The sequence below is a fragment of the Anomaloglossus baeobatrachus genome, chromosome 2 (assembly GCF_048569485.1).
Source record: "Anomaloglossus baeobatrachus isolate aAnoBae1 chromosome 2, aAnoBae1.hap1, whole genome shotgun sequence".
Classification (NCBI taxonomy): Eukaryota; Metazoa; Chordata; class Amphibia; order Anura; family Aromobatidae; genus Anomaloglossus; species Anomaloglossus baeobatrachus.
The window spans coordinates 536418389-536437054 of record NC_134354.1 but is presented as its reverse complement, the minus strand read 5'-3'; the positions used below and the strand labels follow the sequence as shown (position 1 = coordinate 536437054).

The 18666-nt window shown below is 46.6% G+C and overlaps 1 protein-coding gene across 1 annotated transcript in view; it reads right to left on the bottom strand.

Moving 5' to 3' along the window:
- Window positions 1-18666, bottom strand: part of LOC142291809 (cohesin subunit SA-2-like) — a 176560-nt gene that overhangs the window by 140010 nt on the left and 17884 nt on the right. Inside the window, 4 exon segments of the mRNA XM_075336634.1 lie at window positions 9414-9510; window positions 10326-10469; window positions 11601-11667; window positions 15870-15987. Of these exon segments, the coding sequence (XP_075192749.1) occupies window positions 9414-9510; window positions 10326-10469; window positions 11601-11667; window positions 15870-15910 (349 nt within the window). The 5' untranslated portion in view covers window positions 15911-15987.

Sequence of the window (18666 nt, the reverse complement as noted above, 5' to 3'; positions counted from 1 at the left end):
TCGTGCTGAAAAAAGCATGAAAACGCCAGAGGGGGAGTATAATACCAGGGGCAGGGGGATTAGAATTAAAGCACCACTCCATTGCTGAAGAAGGAAAAAAAAAACCTGCTGGGCTGCTGCTTTAACAGAATACAGCACAGCTACTAAATTACACTAGATTGATCCTATTGTACTTTACCAACACTTTTAAAGAGTATAAAGTAAATTACTTTTAATCAACTACATGTAGTGCGAATCTCCCTATATTTCTCAAACAATTCCGAAAATATAAAATCATTAATGACAAAAAATTAAGCTAGAAAATTATCCACTAAAGTGGTTTTTAGCTCCTTATCAACACCCGCCGTACATGTACAGCTCAAGTAAGTCGTCAGTATATTACCCTCTTAAATGCCGCTATCAAACACTGACAATGACATTAACAGGGCTCCAGCATAGGGGCGCCTCATTTTATGAGCGAGCCCATGAAGTGATCGTGGTATGCCGAAGGATTGCTCTGACAGCCGGGGGTCTGTTAAAGACCTCCATAGTTGTCATTATGGAGCTCCCATGACATCCTGCCTATTGCCAAGCTTAAAAGGAGACCGTGATTTTTACAATAGTAGAAGTGATCAGGCAGTTGCAGGTTCATGTCCCCTAAGAAAACTAATAAATACAGTGAAAAAAAGAGAATTTTGTTTACTTACCGTAAATTCTTTTTCTTATAGTTCCGACATGGGAGACCCAGACCATGGGTGTATAGCTTCTGCCTCCGGAGGACACACAAAGTACTACACTAAAAAGTGTAGCTCCTCCCTCCGAGCATATACACCCCCTGGATGACCAAATCTAGCCAGTTTAGTGCAAAAGCTGAAGGAGGACATCCACCCACAAGTAGAGATAGAGTAAAACCCGGAATAACCGGAACCTCTGTCTACAACAACAGCCGGTGAAAACACACGGAACAAGAACTGCCAACAGGCAACAGGGAGGGTGCTGGGTCTCCCATGTCGGAACTATAAGAAAAAGAATTTACGGTAAGTAAACAAAATTCTCTTTTTCTTTATTGTTCCTTATGGGAGACCCAGACCATGGGACGTCTCAAAGCAGTCCATGGGTGGGAAATAAACAGAAAACTGAGAAGTAGGCAAAACCTAACTTCACAAATGGGCGACAGCCGCCTGAAGGATGCGTCTGCCCAAGCTCGCATCTGCCGAAGCATGAGCATGCACTTGGTAGTGCTTCGAAAAGGTGTGCAGACTAGACCAAGTGGCAGCCTGACAGACCTGCTGAGCCGTAGCCTGGTGCCTGAAAGCCCAAGAGGCACCGACAGCTCTGGTCGAGTGCGCCTTAATCCCCAGCGGGGGAGGCACCTGAGAACATTGGTAGGCATCGGATATGGCCGACCTAATCCAACGAGCTAGGGTCGGTTTAGAAGCCGAGAGACCCTTGCGCTGACCTGTGGTCAGCACAAAAAGAGAGGTGCACCGCCTAAGAGCAGCGGTGAGTGACACATAGATCCGGAGCGCCCGCACCAAATCTAAAGTATGCAACGCTTTCTCAAAGCGATGCACAGGGGCCGGACAAAGGGAAGGCAATGAAATGTCCTGGTTAAGGTGGAAAGGAGACACCACCTTAGGGAGAAAGTCCGGAGTCGGACGGAGAACCACCTTGTCTTGGTGAAAAACCAAAAAGGGTGACTCTGAAGAGAGCGCAGCCAAATTAGAGACTCTCCTGAGAGAAGTTATGGCCACCAGAAAGACCACTTTCTGTGAAAGTCGAAACAAAGAAACCTCCCTAAGAGGCTCAAAGGGGGGTTTCTGTAAGGCCGTGAGGACCAGATTAAGGTCCCAGGGATCCAAAGGCCGCCGGTAAGGAGGAATGATGTGAGATGCGCCCTGCATGAAGGTGCGCACCTGGGCCAGTCGGGCGATACGCCGCTGGAACAACACTGACAGAGCCGAGACCTGTCCCTTGAGGGAATTGAGGGATAGTCCTAGCTGCAGACCGGACTGTAGAAAGGACAGGATGGTCGGCAAGGAAAACGGCCAAGGAGCATGGCCGGAAGAGCGACACCAGGACAGGAAAATTCTCCAAGTCCTGTGGTAAATCCTGGCCGAGGAAGACTTCCGAGCCTGAGTCATAGTGGAGATGACCTCGGAAGGAATGCCTGAAGCCGTCAGGATCCAGGACTCAAGAGCCACGCCGTCAATCTGAGAGCCGCAGAATTCTGGCGGAAAAACGGACCTTGTGAGAGAAGGTCTGGGCGGTCCGGGAGATGCCACGGCACCTCTACGGACAGACGGAGCAGGTCTGGGTACCAAGCTCGCCTGGGCCAGTCTGGAGCAATGATTATGACCCGACGGCCCTCCATTCTGATCTTGCGCAGAACTCTGGGCAAGAGAGCTAGAGGGGGAAACACGTAGGCCAGACGGAACTGGGACCAATCCTGAACCAGCGCGTCCGCTGCCAAGGCCTGAGGATCGTGGGAGCGAGCCACGTAAACCGGGACCTTGTTGTTGTGCCGGGATGCCATTAGATCCACTTCCGGAGTGCCCCACTTGCGGCAGATTGACCGGAACACTGCCGGATGCAGGGCCCACTCGCCGCTGTCCACGGTTTGACGGCTGAGATAATCTGCCTCCCAGTTTTCTACGCCTGGGATGTGGACTGCGGATATGGTGGACTTGGAGTCCTCCGTCCACTGAAGGATACGTTGAACCTCCAACATTGCTAGGCGGCTGCGAGTCCCGCCCTGGTGATTGATGTAGGCAACTGCTGTCGCGTTGTCTGACTGGACTCGAATGTGCTTGCCCGCCAACAGGTGGTGAAAGGCTACGAGAGCTAGGAGCACAGCTCTGATTTCCAGCACATTGATCGAGAGGGCTGATTCGGACGAAGTCCAAGTGCCCTGTGCTCGGTGGTGGAGAAACACTGCTCCCCAGCCGGATAGACTGGCATCCGTGGTGAGAATCACCCAGGACGGGATCAGAAAGGAGCGTCCCTGGGACAGAGAGAGGGGCCGAAGCCACCACTGAAGAGAGCTCCTGGTCTGTGGCGACAGAGCCACTAGCCTGTGCAAGGAAGAGGTCCGCTTGTCCCAACAGCGGAGAATGTCCAGCTGCAGAGGACGCAGATGGAACTGGGCAAAGGGAACCGCTTCCATTGACGCCACCATCTGACCCAGCACCTGCATGAGGTGCCTGATGGAATGACGGCGGGGCTTCAACAGAGAGATCACCGCCAGATGAAGGGACTGCTGTTTGACTAAGGGCAGCTTCACAAGTGCCGGCAGAGTCTCGAATTGCATCCCTAGGTACGTAAGTTTCTGGGTCGGGGTCAGAGTGGACTTGGGCAGATTGACAAGCCACCCGAATTGAACAAGCGTGGCGAGAGTGAGCGAGACACTCCGCTGACAGTCTGCACTGGATGAAGCCTTGACTAGAAGGTCGTCCAGGTAAGGAATCACTGCCAACCCCTGGAGGTGCAGAACCGCAACCACTGCTGCCATGACCTTGGTGAATACACGAGGGGCCGTGGCTAACCCGAAGGGGAGAGCCACGAATTGGAAATGTTCCTCTCCGATTGCAAAACGTAGCCAACGCTGGTGTGAAACTGCAATTGGCATATGCAGATAGGCATCTCTGATGTCGATGGATGCTAGAAAATCTCCTTGGGTCATTGAGGCAATGACCGATCACAGAGATTCCATGCGAAAGTGCCGCACCTGAACAAGCTTGAGATCCAGGATGGGCCGGAAGGAACCGTCCTTCTTGGGGACTAGGAAGAGGTTTGAGTAGAAACCTCTGAACCGTTCCCGGGCGGGAACCGGTACAATTACTCCGTTGGCCTGCAAGGATGCCACGGCCTGAGAGAAGGCGGCGGCTTTGGAGCAGGGGGGAGTGGACAGAAAAAATCTGTTTGGCGGGCTGGAAGAAAATTCTATCCTGTAGCCGTGGGAGATGATATCCCGCACCCACTGATCGGAGACGTGTTGAAACCACACGTCGCCAAAGTGGGAGAGCCTGCCACCAACCAAGGACGTTGCTGGCGCAGCCAGATAGTCAAGAGGAGGCTGCCTTAGTGGCAGCGGCTCCTCCGTTCTTCTGAGGACGCGGCTTCGTGCGCCAGCTGGGTTTTCGATCCTTGGCTGAGTTAGTGGACGAGGCTGAGGGCTTAGAGGATGACCAGTTAGAGGAACGAAAGGAACGAAACCTCGACTGGTTCCTGCCCTGGACAGGTTTCCTGGTTTTAGTTTGTGGCAAGGAAGTACTCTTCCCGCCAGTAGCTTCCTTAATAATTTCATCCAGTTGTTCACCGAACAGCCGGGACCCAGCAAAGGGGAGCCCATCAAGGTACTTCTTGGAAGAAGCGTCTGCTTTCCACTCTCGAAGCCACAAGATCCTGCGGATCGCGAGGGAATTAGCGGAAGCCACCATCGTGCGGTGAGAAGCCTCCAGAATGGCAGACATGGCATAGGATGAAAAAGCTGAAGCCTGGGAAGTTAAGGCAACCATTTCGGGCATAGAGTCCCTGGTGAGGGAATGCATCTCCGCCAGAGAAGCAGAAACGGCCTTAAGAGCCCACACTGCTGCAAAAGACGGGGAGAACGAGGCCCCTGCCGCTTCATATACAGATTTGGCCAGAAGGTCAACCTGGCGGTCAGTGGAATCCTTAAGTGAGGTGCCATCCGCCACAGATACAACTGTCTGGGCTGAGATTCTAGACACCGGAGGATCTACCTTTGGTGAATGAGCCCACTCCTTGACCACCTCTGGTGGAAAGGGAAAACGGTCATCAGAACTACGCTTTGGGAAGCGTTTGTCAGGACAGGCCCTGGGCTTGGTCACAGTGGCCTGAAAACTGGAGTGGTTAAAAAACATACTCCTTGCTCTCTTAGGTGAGGTAAACTGGTGTTTTTCTACCAGAGAGGCTTGTTCCTCTGACACTGGTGGATTGAGGTCCAGTACGGAATTAATGGACGCAATCAAATCACTAACATCCGCATCACCTTCAGTTAGATCAATGGGGTACATAGAGGTAGCGTCCGAGCCCACAGTAAAGGCATCCTCCTCGCCCTGCGATTCAGCTCGTGAATCAGAGCCGTGGGACGAGGAAGGAGAAGAGTCCCTGCGTCTCCGTTTAGGAGGACGGGGTCTGGGAACAGATGAAAAATCCTCTGTGAGCTCTGCAGAGCGAGTCGGAGCAGCAGAGGCGCCCTGAGAAGGGGGCTGATGCATGGTCAGCAGAGTCCGGGACAGCTGTCCCATGGAGTCGGCAAAGGACTGGGAGATAGCTTTAGAAAACGATGCTACCCAAGCCGGGGGTTCAGCCACCGGGGCTGGAGCAGCCGGAGGGACCCCTGGGGAGACTCCAGGCTGAGGCACCACCATGTTAGAGCAGGCATCACAATGTGGATATGTGCTCGGTTCATGCAGTATGAGCTTACATGCAGTGCATATAGAGTAAAGCCTTGCAGCCTTGCTCCTAGTGAGAGACATGCTGCTGAGGTGGAGGTTCTGCAGTAAGGAACACACTCCTTCAGAATGACCCCTAGAGAGTGTACAAGAAAGTCCACAACCAGAGGTTGTGGCTTACCAGACCGTTTTGTGTGCCCTCCGGATTTCACAGCTTGGACCCCCAGACAGATGCAGAGCTGCAGCAGCCAGCGCCGATCAGTGTGTGAACGCTGATAAAATGGCGCCGGAGTGAGGAGGGGGGGCGGGGTCTAGTCCAAGAGCGGGAACCGGAGGGCCAAGGAGAAATACAGGGGAGGGAAACATCTCCTCAGAGAGGAATGTCCTCCCCTGAGCTGAACGGCCGGTGGGCGGCGCCGCACTGTCCCCCTGCATGACTGACATGCAGGGGCAGTGAAAACGAAAGTAGGCCGCAGCCGAAGCCAGGGCCTAAATTTTACCATGCGGCCGACGAGCAGGCACCCTCGGCGCGGTTCTCAGGAGAAAACCAGAGAACCGGCCGGAAATCACAGCAAAGTTAAATAACACACTCTCCCCACAATAAATGTACAAGGGACCCCTCAATAACGTCTCAATACTTAGCTTATGAGACGCAGGGCCAGGTCCCTGAGGGATGAGCGCTCCGTCCGGCAGGGTCCTGAAAGGGCTGCGGATGGAGACCGGTCTCCTGCAAAGCAGTGAGAACCGTGATGGCTCCCACTTCAAGCCAGAGCCCGAGGGATGGTGAAGGAGCGCGGCATGTAAGGCTCCAGCCTTGTAAAATCAGCCTTAACAGCACCGCCGACACAGTGGGGTGAGAAGGGACATGCCGGGAGTCCAGCTTGGACCCGCTTTTCTTCCAACTCTTTGAAATCAAAAATCAAAAATCAGATGAGAATGCATGTGTGTGTGACCTCCTGAACACAAAGCATTGAACTGGCTAGATTTGGTCATCCAGGGGGTGTATATGCTCGGAGGGAGGAGCTACACTTTTTAGTGTAGTACTTTGTGTGTCCTCTGGAGGCAGAAGCTATACACCCATGGTCTGGGTCTCCCATAAGGAACGATGAAGAAAAAATATTTAAAAAGAATATGAAAAAAAAAGACATTTTTAGAAAAAAAAAAACCTTTTCCACTAATAAAATAAGAGAGTAAGGTAATAAAAATATATTTATTTTTTTAAATTACACATGTGGTATCGCTGTGTTCAGAAAAATCAGATCTATCTAATCCTAAAAATTCTGAACTTATCTCTCAACACCAAAAAATTCAAAATGACAAAATTATGATTTGATCACTGAAATACCACAAAAAAAAGAACAATAATGAAAATTAGTAGCATCAGAAAGAGATTAAAAGGGTGGTTCACCCATATTTTTATTGTCTAGTTCGATATTATATTGAGAAACAATGTTTCTCTTCCTGACTCACTGAGCTGTGAGCGGTGTTTCACCGCTTGTCACAGCCCATCTGCTCCCTGCTCCCTCCTCCCTCACAGCACAGTTCGTCTCCTGCTCCCTCCACCCTCACAGCAGAACGCTGCAAGCAGGAGATGCGCTGTGTTGTGACAGCGGTGAAACACCGCCCACAGCTCAGTGAGTCAGGAAGACTGCAGCCGGCCGCAGGGATGTGACGTGTGCGGCACTTGACGTGACGTCACCGGAGCAGGGAACAGAGGTCTGCAATAGCGCCTCTCACAGGCACTATTGCCAACACAAGATATTTGAGAGAAACATTGTTTCTCAATATAATTTCGAACTAGACAATAAAAAATATGGGTGAACCACCCCTTTAATGTTGTATAACTGATTAAACCCCCCCTTTCCTATCTGACCACCAGCTACTCACTTTTTCATCTCTGTCCTTCTCATCTGCCACCCATGTCCAACAACAAGCACTACCCCGCAGAAACCTTGCACGTCTAGACATTCACATACTGACTAACTATATTCTACCACTGTCTTTCATATCTTCACTCCACGACACACAATGCTATACCCATCTTTCTAGACCTGTCCTCTGCCTTCTACACAGTTGACCACACTCTCCTACTACAAATCCTCTCTTCCGTTGGCGTCACAGACCTCACTCTCTCCTGGATCTTTCCTCATGGCTTTCTGACTACACATTTAGCGTCACTCACTCCCATACTACCTCTTCATCTAGCCCTCTCTCTATCGGTGTCTCTCAAGGCTCTGTTCTGGGACAACGGCTCTTCTCCATGTATACCTTTGGCCTTGGACAACTCAAAGTACCAAGGTGTCCAGTACCATCAATACTCTGATGACACTAAGATCTACCTCTCTGGTTCAGACATCACCTCTCTGCTGTCCAGAATCCTGGAGTGTCTATCAGCCATACCATCCTTCTCCTCTTGCTTCCTAAAGCTGAGTGTGGACAAATCTGAACTCATCGTTTTTCCCTCTATCTCACCTAACTCCCCACACTTACATATCTATCACAATAAATTACATCATACTTTCCCCTGTACCGTAAGTTCACTGCATCAGACTAACCCTTGAATTTGCCCTGTCCTTCAAACAGCACATGTGAGCTCTCGCCACCTCCAACTCAAAATTATTTCCAGAATCTGTCCCTTCTTCAACTCTGAATCTACAAAAGAACTAATGAATGCCCTCATCATCTCCCGCCTCAAGTACTACAATATCCTTTCTCTATGGCCTCCCTGCTAACACTCTCGTACTTCTCCAGTCCATCATTAACTCTGCTGCCCGACTAATCCACCTCTCTCCTCCCCCACTTCTCCCATCTGCAAATCTCTTCGTTAGCTCCCAATTCCCCAACATATCCCAGTTCAAACTACTAACACTGACCAAGAAAGCCGTCCATAATCTGTCTCTGCCGTATAACTCTGAACTAATATCCCAATTTCCACCATCACACAATCTTCGGTCCTTCCAAGTCCTCTTTCACTCCTCCGCACTTCTTTATTCCTTATTCAATCGCCTCCAAAACGTTTCCAAAGTATACCTCATCCTATGTAATTCAGTGCGCCAACACATCTGCCCCATTCTGATCCCTCAAACGAAACTTGAAAACCCCTTTCTTCAAGAAAGCTTACAGCCTGCAATGATGCCTGCTCACCGCATCTCCATCGAAGGTGCCGCAACACCCCACCTACTGTCTCCATCCCCATCATCCTGCAGAATGTAAGCCTGCGAGGGCAGGACCCTCTACCCTCTATACCAGTCTGTCACTGTTAGTTTGCTTATTGTAATTTAGATCTGTATTTTTTATGTAGCCTCTTCTCATATACAGCACCATGGAATCAATGGTGCTCAATAAATAATAAGTTTTATTTACATAAAATCCCTTCTGTTAAGGGTGCTTTACACGAGACGATCTATCGTGCGATAGATCGTCGGGGTCACGGTTTTTGTGACTCACATCCGGCATCGCTTGCGACGTCGCGCTGTGTAACATCTCCGAGCGACGCAGTATCGCTCACAAATCGTGAGTCGTGTACTAATCGCTCGGTTTCATAATCTCGTTTAATTAAAATGGCGCCGGTTGCTCATCGTTCCCGAGGCAGCACATGACGCTCCGTGTGACAACCCGGGAACGATGACCAGCAGCTTACCTCTGTCCCGCGGCACCCGCCGGCTATGCGGAAGGAAGGATGTGGGCGGGATGTTTACGTCCCGCTCATCTCTGCCCCTCCGCTTCTATTGGCCAGCGGCTGTGTGACGTCGCTGTGACGCCGAATGTCCCTCCCCCTTCAGGAAGTGGACGTTCGTCGCCCACAGCGAGGTCATCCAGAAGGTAAGTACGTGTGACGGGGTTAAACGAGTTTGTGCGCCACGGGCAGCGATTTGCCTGTGACGCAAAAACGACGGGGGTGAGTACGATCGATTGTGAAATCGCACAATCGGTCGTCCCGTGTAAAGCAGGCTTTAGTTCACCAGTGTATTATATATATATGTATAATTTCTAACATTATTAGATGCATGCACTTACCTTGACATCCTGAGCATTGAATATAGAAAGTAATGAGATCAAGCAGAGCTGCATCCCTGTCCTCCTGATAGGCTTTAATCCAGTCATCTACAACAGACTACAAAGGAGCACCATGAAATACATTACATCTACACCTATATACAGTATGTACACCCTTCACACTACCACAGAAGAATACTTATATTCATCACTAGTTCTCCGACAATTGTGAAGGCCCCAACATCTCCTGATATGGGGAAAGGGACCAGACATCTTATATGCTTATTATGCCTGATCTATTCAAAAACCAATCTATTCTCCTAGGTGGTTGGGTCACACATACTCTCATAACCAAGGTGCTTTTGGACGCTAGAAGGTAAATGAGAAGATACCACATTTACCGCCTTTAGTAAATAGTATGAGCTCTCAAACTAATGGTCACAAGCTATCAACATAAGTCTATGTTTCTTGTTCTGTTTCTTCTATAATTACACTAAGTGTTGTAGATAGGAACTGCAGACTGCAAGGCACATAAAGATACATTTTAAATAAGCATTTAAAAATATCTCGTATCCATAAATGACCATGTAGCTGGTATAGGAACACGTAACGTTTCCAGTAAACACCCATCATCAGACATGTGAGCAGTGGTCACTGTTCACAAGAACGTCAGGGTATCCCCCAAAATAAGGCAAAGTAGGCTTACACATCTGATAAAGGGCATTTACCAGAAACAGTATGTATTCCTATACCAACTACAGTATGATTTATGGATTTGAAATATTCTGAATACATTTTAATTACTCAGCTCTGATGTGCAGTTCCCATGGAGCTCAGCCGAGAATCACTTACCAGATGATCCTAGCGACTCAATATATTGCACAATGTCAGATATTACAATACATGGGGATGGTAGAGACCCCCTGAACCTACCTGTATTGCTCTTTTTCCAATGCTAATAACCTCAAACAGAGTCACCGCTTCGGACACTTCCCCAGTCGATATGCGGCTGTCTCTGCTGCGCCTTGTAGAATTTCTACGAGAGAGATTTTCGGACTGTCTTCGGACTCTCTTTACCTATTATGTCATAACCAAAGGAATTAAAATGAAGCATGTCAAATCCTGCAAGCGGTGGAAAATGTGGATACTTTTTAATGCTGCATGTCACAGGAGGACAGTGTTACCTGTCACAGCGAGGTAAAGGAAAAAGGCAGATTATGTAATAACGTAGTATAGTATGGGGGATAGAGGAGCCAGAGACTAAAAATACAGCCCCATGTGTTGTGAATTGGTAGGGGACATGCAGGTTTCTATTACTGTCCTATCCCCTGTATTACACCATACAATGCGATTCTACTAGTACAGCAGACACAACAATATACATTACATTTAGCCAAAACAAACTGATACCTACTGTGTTTCCCCGAAAATAAGACACTATGTTATCTTTTGCCCTGAAAAATGCACTAGGACTTATTTTCAGGGTAGGGTTTATTCTCGGGGAAACACGGTTGGGGGTAAGATTACCCCCCCTAAAAAGCAGATCCACCCTTCCCAGGAGAATCATACTTATCAGACCCCAGACATCTGCGTCACTCACATGTCCTCCTGCAATCTTTGGTGGGTGCGCTCAGCAGATATGTTCCACGTGGTCCTCCCCTGCTTCTGACCGACACTCACATACATCAGATCACACACACATCAGATCGCACACACACAGTCACCACATCTGGCGATACAGATTGATTCCAGCTGGCAGGGTAACCACGCAGTAAAGTGGAGTACAAGGACCTGCTGTAAAATGCATAGAGGACTTGCGGTGGTATTCTGTCTTCTCTTCTCTCTTTTGAGGGTGTCTGCTTTCTATAATGAAGTGTCCTGCAGTATTCTTTAACTTTTTTAGCTGCATTGACACTTCATTATTGAACCGCGACTAGGGCTTATTTTCGGAGTAAGGCTTATATTTAAGCCTTACGCTGAAAAGTCCTGCTAGGGCTTACTTTCCGTGTAGGGCTTATTTTTGGGGAAACACAGTAGTAAGTAAAAAACACACATAGCTGTAAAATAAAATAGACATACTCAATAGAACCTTACATTATCTCTAATATATAGACAATTTACACAACTACTTTCCAGAAGTGACGTTTTCCTGCTATGTACCAGAGACCATATTGCACTAAATATATAATAAATACAGTAACAACCTACCGGGGTCATCGGGTAGTCCAGACTTCCATTGCTTATGCTATAAAGGGAATTGCTGTTGGCATTCTCCCTGTAGTGATATTAAAATACACATTTTTATTATTATACCAAGAAACCTAAGATCAACTTTTTTACATATACTAAATCTGAACATATTGGCAAGTGTTATATGAAAAGAATGGGTGACCGTGTAATTCATAACAGTACTGAGACCTCCAGGGCAACATCAATCCATTACAAATTATAGACGAGGTCCAAGAACAAGTGATGCCATCTATGATGTCTGATTGGACAACTCCATTAAAGGGAATCTGTCAGCAGTTTGTTAAGCCGTCATCTGAGGGCAGCATAATGTAGGGAAAGAGATCCTGAATCCAACAATGTATCACTTACTTTATGGGGTGCAGCACTTGTGATAAAATTGATGTTTTCTCTGCTGCAGATCTGGCAGTGCTTAGAATGCTGAGTCCTGTATATCCACACCCACACCACTGCTTGGCAGCTTTCTATGTACGCTGTGCATCGACAGAAAACTGCTAATCAGTGGTGGTGCTGTGGATACACACAGCAGTTGACTCCAAGGCAATAGACAATTAGTCATGTAATGATAATCTCCTGCTGATAAAATACTGTTGCGGTTAAAAAAATAAATAATAATAATAATAAATCATACGACCAATACATTATGCTGCCCTCAGATTAACTCCTTCACACATATGAAGTACATTTACGTCATATGTCATGCCCCTGCTTTGATGCGAGCATCATTCCCTGATCCCATTGGCGCTCCCGTAACGTCAACGCGGGGTTCTGATGGGTTGTCTTGACAGCCAGGGATCAGCTGATGACCCATATGTTTGTCATGACGATCTTCCTATGAATACCAGCTGCAATCCGGCGTTCATAGGAGACCATGAATTCTGCTGTACAGAGCACTGCTAATGCACAAGTGATTAGACGATGGCAGCTTCAAGTACCCTAAGGGGACTGGTATTAATACAACAAGGAGTTAAAATGTTTTTAAAAATATGAAAAAAATAAAACAAAACTTTTTTTGAAAATGCTCATTGCTTATCACTGCGTTCAGAAATGTCCGACCTATAACAAATAAAAAATAAAATTAATCTAATCTCTAAAAAGCATAACGAAAAAAAAAAAACACCTCAGAATTATGGTTTTTTGGCTGCCGCAACATTGCAGTAAAATGGAATAAAAGGCGATCAAGACATCACATCTAGCCAAAAAATATAATCAGTAAAAACTTGGAACTTTTTTCCTGTATTCCAGTACAGCATATGGTAAAAGCCCGCACTATACCAGGCGTCTTGCCTGTGACGGCAGCTACTAAAGCGCTTCTCCTACCGTGTTGGAAGCAAACTTGATAGCACATTCACCAGAATAGCGCACATTCATTATGGATGTCCTGTAAAATCACCTTTATGGTTGTTGAAAATCAAATTATATTGAGTGCAAAGGTAATGTAATGTGGTATTGTCACATACTGTACATTTCATTACAAAAAGGAAGGGGGGGGGGTTCTAGAAAATCCCTCTCCTCCTGGCACAGTTGGTTTTAAAAAAAAAAAATCTGTCATTTACTCACTCTCCCCAATCCAGCGTTGAATCACCACCGCTGCTCCTGGTGCTGCACCAACAAGTGAGCTCCGTGGCTCGGCCTGACTAATCGGCATCAGCCTTAAAGGGGTATTCCCATCTCCAAGATCCTCTCCTAATATGTAGCAGATGTAATAATATTAGCAAATGCCCCCAATTAGAAATGTAGTGTAATTCTTCTAATTCACAATGTCTCTTACCTCATGTTCAGGGCATTACAGGACCTTAGGTACCCATGCTTATGACCACGAGCAACTAACTAACTGTGACTATATAGGGTACTTTACACGCTGCGACATCGCTACCGATATATCGTCGGGGTCACGTCGTTAGTGACGCACATCCGGCGCAGTTAGCGACATCGCAGAGTGTAACACAAATGAGCGACGATCAACGAGCACAAAAACATGAAAAATCGTTGCTCGTTGACAAGTCACTCCTTTCCTTAATATCGCTGCTGCCACAGGTACGATGTTCCTCGTTCCTGCAGCTCCACACATCGCTGTGTGTGACACCGCGGAAGCGATGCACATCTCCTTACCTGCATCCACCGGCAATGCGGAAGGAAGGAGGTGGGCGGGATGTTACGTCCTGTTCATATCTGCCCCTCCGCTTCTATTGGCCAGCCGCTTAGTGACGCCGCAGTGACGTCGGCGGTCATAGCAACGTCGCTGTCAAGGTATGTGCGTGTGACGCTGCCGTAGCGATAATGTTCTCTACGGCATCGATCACCAAATGTCGCACGGGTGACGAGGGCGGGTGCTATCGCGCTCGACATCGCTAGCTAACGCGTGTAAAGCACCCTTAAGAGTGGTCATAACCATGGATATCTAAGGTCCTGCAATGCCCTGAACATGAGGTAAGTGACATAGTGAATCAGGAAAACCATACTACATTTCTAATTGAAGGTACTTGATAATATTATTATTACACCTACTACAGTCATGGCCAAAAGTTTTGAAAATGACACCAAAATTATATTTTCACATGATCTGTTGCCCTCTGGTTTTTAATTGTGTTTGTCTGATGTTTACATCACATACAGAAATATAATTGCAATCATATTATGAGTACCAAAAGGTTGTATTGACAGTTAGAATGAGTTAATGCAGCAAGTCAATATTTGCAGTGTTGACCCTTCTTCTTCAGGACCTCTGCAATTCTCCCTGGCATGCTCTCAATCAACTTCTGGATCAAATCCTGACTGATAGCTGTCCATTCTTGCATAAGCAAGGCTCGCATTTTGCCAGAATTTGTTGGTTTTTGTTTGTCCACCCGTCTCTTGATGACTGCCCACAAGTTTTCAATGGGATTAAGATCTGGGGAGTTTCCAGGCCATGGACCCAAAATCTCTATGTTTTGTTCCATGAGCCATTTAGTGATCACCTTTGCTTTATGGCAAGGTGCTCCATCATGCTGGAAAAGGCATTGTTGGGTGCTAAACTGCTCTTGGACAGTTGGGAGAAGTTGCTCTTGGAAGACATTCTGGTACCATTCTTTATTCATGGCTGTGTTTTTAGGCAAGACTGTGAGTGAGCCGATTCCCTTGGCTGAGAAGCAACCCCACACATGAATTGTTTCAGGATGCTTAACAGTTGGCATGAGACAAGACTGGTGGTAGCGCTCACCTCTTCTTCTCCTAATAAGCTGTTTTCCAGATGTCCCAAACAATCGAAAAGGGGATTCATCTGAGAAAATGACTTTACCCCAGTCCTCAGCAGTCCACTCCCTGTACCTTTTGCAGAAGATCAGTCGGTCCCTGAAGTTTTTTCTGGAGAGAAGTGGCTTCTTTGCTTCCCTCCTTGAAACCAGGCCTTGCTCAAGCAGTCTCCGCCTCACAGTGCGTGCAGAAGCACTCACACCAGCCTGCTGCCATTGCTGAGCTAGCTCGGCACTGCTGGTAGTCCAATCCCGCAGCTGAAACAGTTTTAAGATACGGTCCTGGCGTTTGCTGGTCCTTCTTGGGCGCCCTGGAGCCTTTTTGGCAACAATGGAAGCTCTCTCCTTGAAGTTCTTGATGATGCGATAGATTGTTGACTGAGGTGCAATCTTTGTAGCTGTGATACTCTTCCCTGTTAGGCCATTTTTGTGCAGAGCAATGATGGCTGCACGTGTTTCTTTAGAGATAACCATGGTTAACTGAAGAGAAACAATGATACCAAGCACCAGCCTCCTTTTAAAGTGTCTAGTGGTGTCATTCTTACTTAATCATGAATGATTGTTCGCCAGCCCTGTCCTCATCAACACCCACACCTGTGTTAATGGAACAATCACTAAAACAATGTTAGCTGCTTCTTTTAAGGCAGGAATGCAATGATGTTGAAATGTGTTTTGGGGGTTAAAGTTAATTTTCTTAGCCAATATTGACTTTGCAAGTAATTGCTGTTAAGCTGATCACTCTTTATGACATTCTGGAGTATATGCAAATTGCCATTAGAAAAACTGAAGCAGTAGACTTTGTAAAAATTAATATTTGTAGCATTCTCAAAACTTTTGGCCATGACTGTACATATTAGATAGGATCGTTGATATGGGAATACCCCTTTAAGCTCAAGAATTGACGATCATCAATAGGAATCATTTACAACTACCCTGTGTCTAGACACTGACATATAATCACCAGCATCCTAAAATCAATATTACCAGCTTGGCATCTTACTTTTGGCAGAGATCTGCTGATGAATTAGACACGGCTGTCATGTCTTCTGCATTTTGCCTTCAGGATACAGCCAATCCGTCTTAGTCTTGCTCTCCAATTGCAGTCTTGTAAAAATAACCTGTGGGATTGTATAAAATGATTAGGGTAGTATTTCCCTTACACACTAAAGCACACTATGACAAATACGGGTACATGTGTGCCAGGGAATATTTGTACACTGGGCTACCACAGTCATTTACCATAGACATTCCCTATACTGCAGATATAGCAATCATAAGATAGGAAATGCATCCATATTGGTTCTGACTTCTCTCACTGACTAATATTACAATCTAAGCCTATGGTATGTTCTATAGAAAGCATCTATAAAGAGAACCGGTCAGCACAATTTTGTAAAGAAAACTGGAGTTACACCCTCCGCTCACTATGCCCAGAGCGGTGACTGTACCCGCACCGGTGTCACCCCATGACTTTTACATCAAGAGGTGAGCCATGCAGCTGACGTCAAATCTACTAATACCTGTGGTGACAGGGATCAGAAGGGATCATGCACCTATACTATGAAGAAATCAGCAATGGTGGACTAATGTTTAAGTATTGTATTTGTATTCAGTCTATTGTCACCTGATCACTGTGGACTGTCAGTTAATGTAAGTGAGTGGATGAATCTGTCAGCAGACTTTTGCTAGGCAATCTGAGATCAGCATGATATAGGGGTAGATACCCTGATTCCAGTGATGTTACTTGCTGGTCTGTTTGTTGTCATTTTGATATAATCACAGTATTCTCTGCAGCAGATCTAGCTGTTCTCTGAATGCTGAGCCAAGTATCCCTCACCACTGAATATCAGCTTTCTATGTACACTGTAGATTGACAAAAAGCTGCTAATCAGTGGTGTGGGCGGAGTAATACAGAGCAGTTAACTAGAAGGCACCAGACACCTAGTCCTGTAGTGATAATCTCCTAATTTTATTGAAACAGCAACACACAGACTAGTAAGTGACACACCACTGGAATCAGGGTATCAGCCCCTGTGTCATGATTCTCTCAAATTACATATCAAAAAGCTACTGACATATTCCCTTTAAAATGTAACTGCACTTTGAGAAACTTTTGGCAGGTCTTAAAAACAGCAGTATCCTACTCTCCTCTGAGACTGAAAACAGACTCGCCAGAAAGTCTACAACCCCACCTTCAGGGTATGTGCGCACGTGTGCGTATTGCATGCAGTTACGCTGCGTTCTGCACCGCAGCGTAACTGCATGTGTCCTGCGTCCCCTGCACAGTCTATGGAGATTGTGCAGGAGCCGTGCGCACGTGGCGTATTAGAACGCAGTGATTCGGCTGCTGCCCGAAGCGTGCATTCTAAGACGTGACATGTCACTTCTTCCGTGCGGTTTGCCTGCTGTCTATAGGGAGAGGCAGCATGCAGAGCGCACGTTCTCTGACAGCACCGTGCGCTTCAGAACGGAGCTTTTCAGCTGCGCTCTGAAGCGCACCTTTTAGGTGCGGTGCAGAGCGCACACGTGCGCACATAACCTCAGTCTCGCTGTGAGCACAGCGTCCTTTGTATGGAAAGCTGCCATTTAGGAGCACACAGGGAGTGCAGACCAAGCCTGTTCAGGCATCACAGCGGCACATACGTGCTGCATCCAGGATAGGTGTCTGTCCGATCTCTATCAACCACCCTGACACAATGCAGGTTAACATGGCAGCCTGAAGCCTAGTTGAGGTCACCATCACAGCAATACTCCTATAAAACCCAGGGAACGTCCAGGCTTCATAGATGGGTACTTTCACTACACTCTGCAATTATAGCACAACAGAACAAGTAATTACATGCTCAAATCCCCTGGGGTGGGGAGAAAAGAAAGCTTTTGTTGTATATTCTATGTGTGTATATATATCACAAAAGCTTTATTTTAACCTCCCTAGGGGATTTTTATATATATATATATATATATATATATATATATATATATATATATATATATATATATATATATTACATATAAATACAGAGTATATATATATAGTACAGAATAAACGTTTGGACACACCTTCCCATTCAAAGAGTTTTCTTTATTTCCATGACTCTGAAGATTGTGGATTCACATTGAAGGCATCAAAACTATGAATTAACACATGTGGAATGAAATACTTACAAAAAAGTATGAACCAACTGAAAATATGTCTTATATCCTAGGTTCTTCAAAGTAGCCACCTTTTCTGATTACTGCTTTGCACACTCTTGGCATTCTCTTGATGAGCTTCAAGAGGTAGTCACCGGAAATGGTTTTGTAAGCCGTGCACCGAGGTGGGCTCTTTAGGATACAGCAAAGTCACGAATGGGAAATAAACGGCCACAAAGAAGGGAATTTTGTTTACTTACCGTAAATTCCTTTTCTTCTAGCTCTAATTGGGAGACCCAGACAATTGGGTGTATAGCTACTGCCTCCGGAGGCTACACAAAGTATTACACTTAAAAGTGTAAGGCCCCTCCCCTACTGCCTATACACCCCCCGTGGGATCACGGGCTCCTCAGTTTTAGTGCAAAAGCAAGGAGGAAAGCCAATAAACTGGTTTAAGCAAATTCAATCCGAAGGAATATCGGAGAACTGAAACCATTCAACATGAACAACATGTGTATACAAAAAAACAGGGGCGGGTGCTGGGTCTCCCAATTAGAGCTAGAAGAAAAGGAATTTACGGTAAGTAAACAAAATTCCCTTCTTCTTTGTCGCTCTATTGGGAGACCCAGACAATTGGGATGTCCAAAAGCAATCCCTGGGTGGGT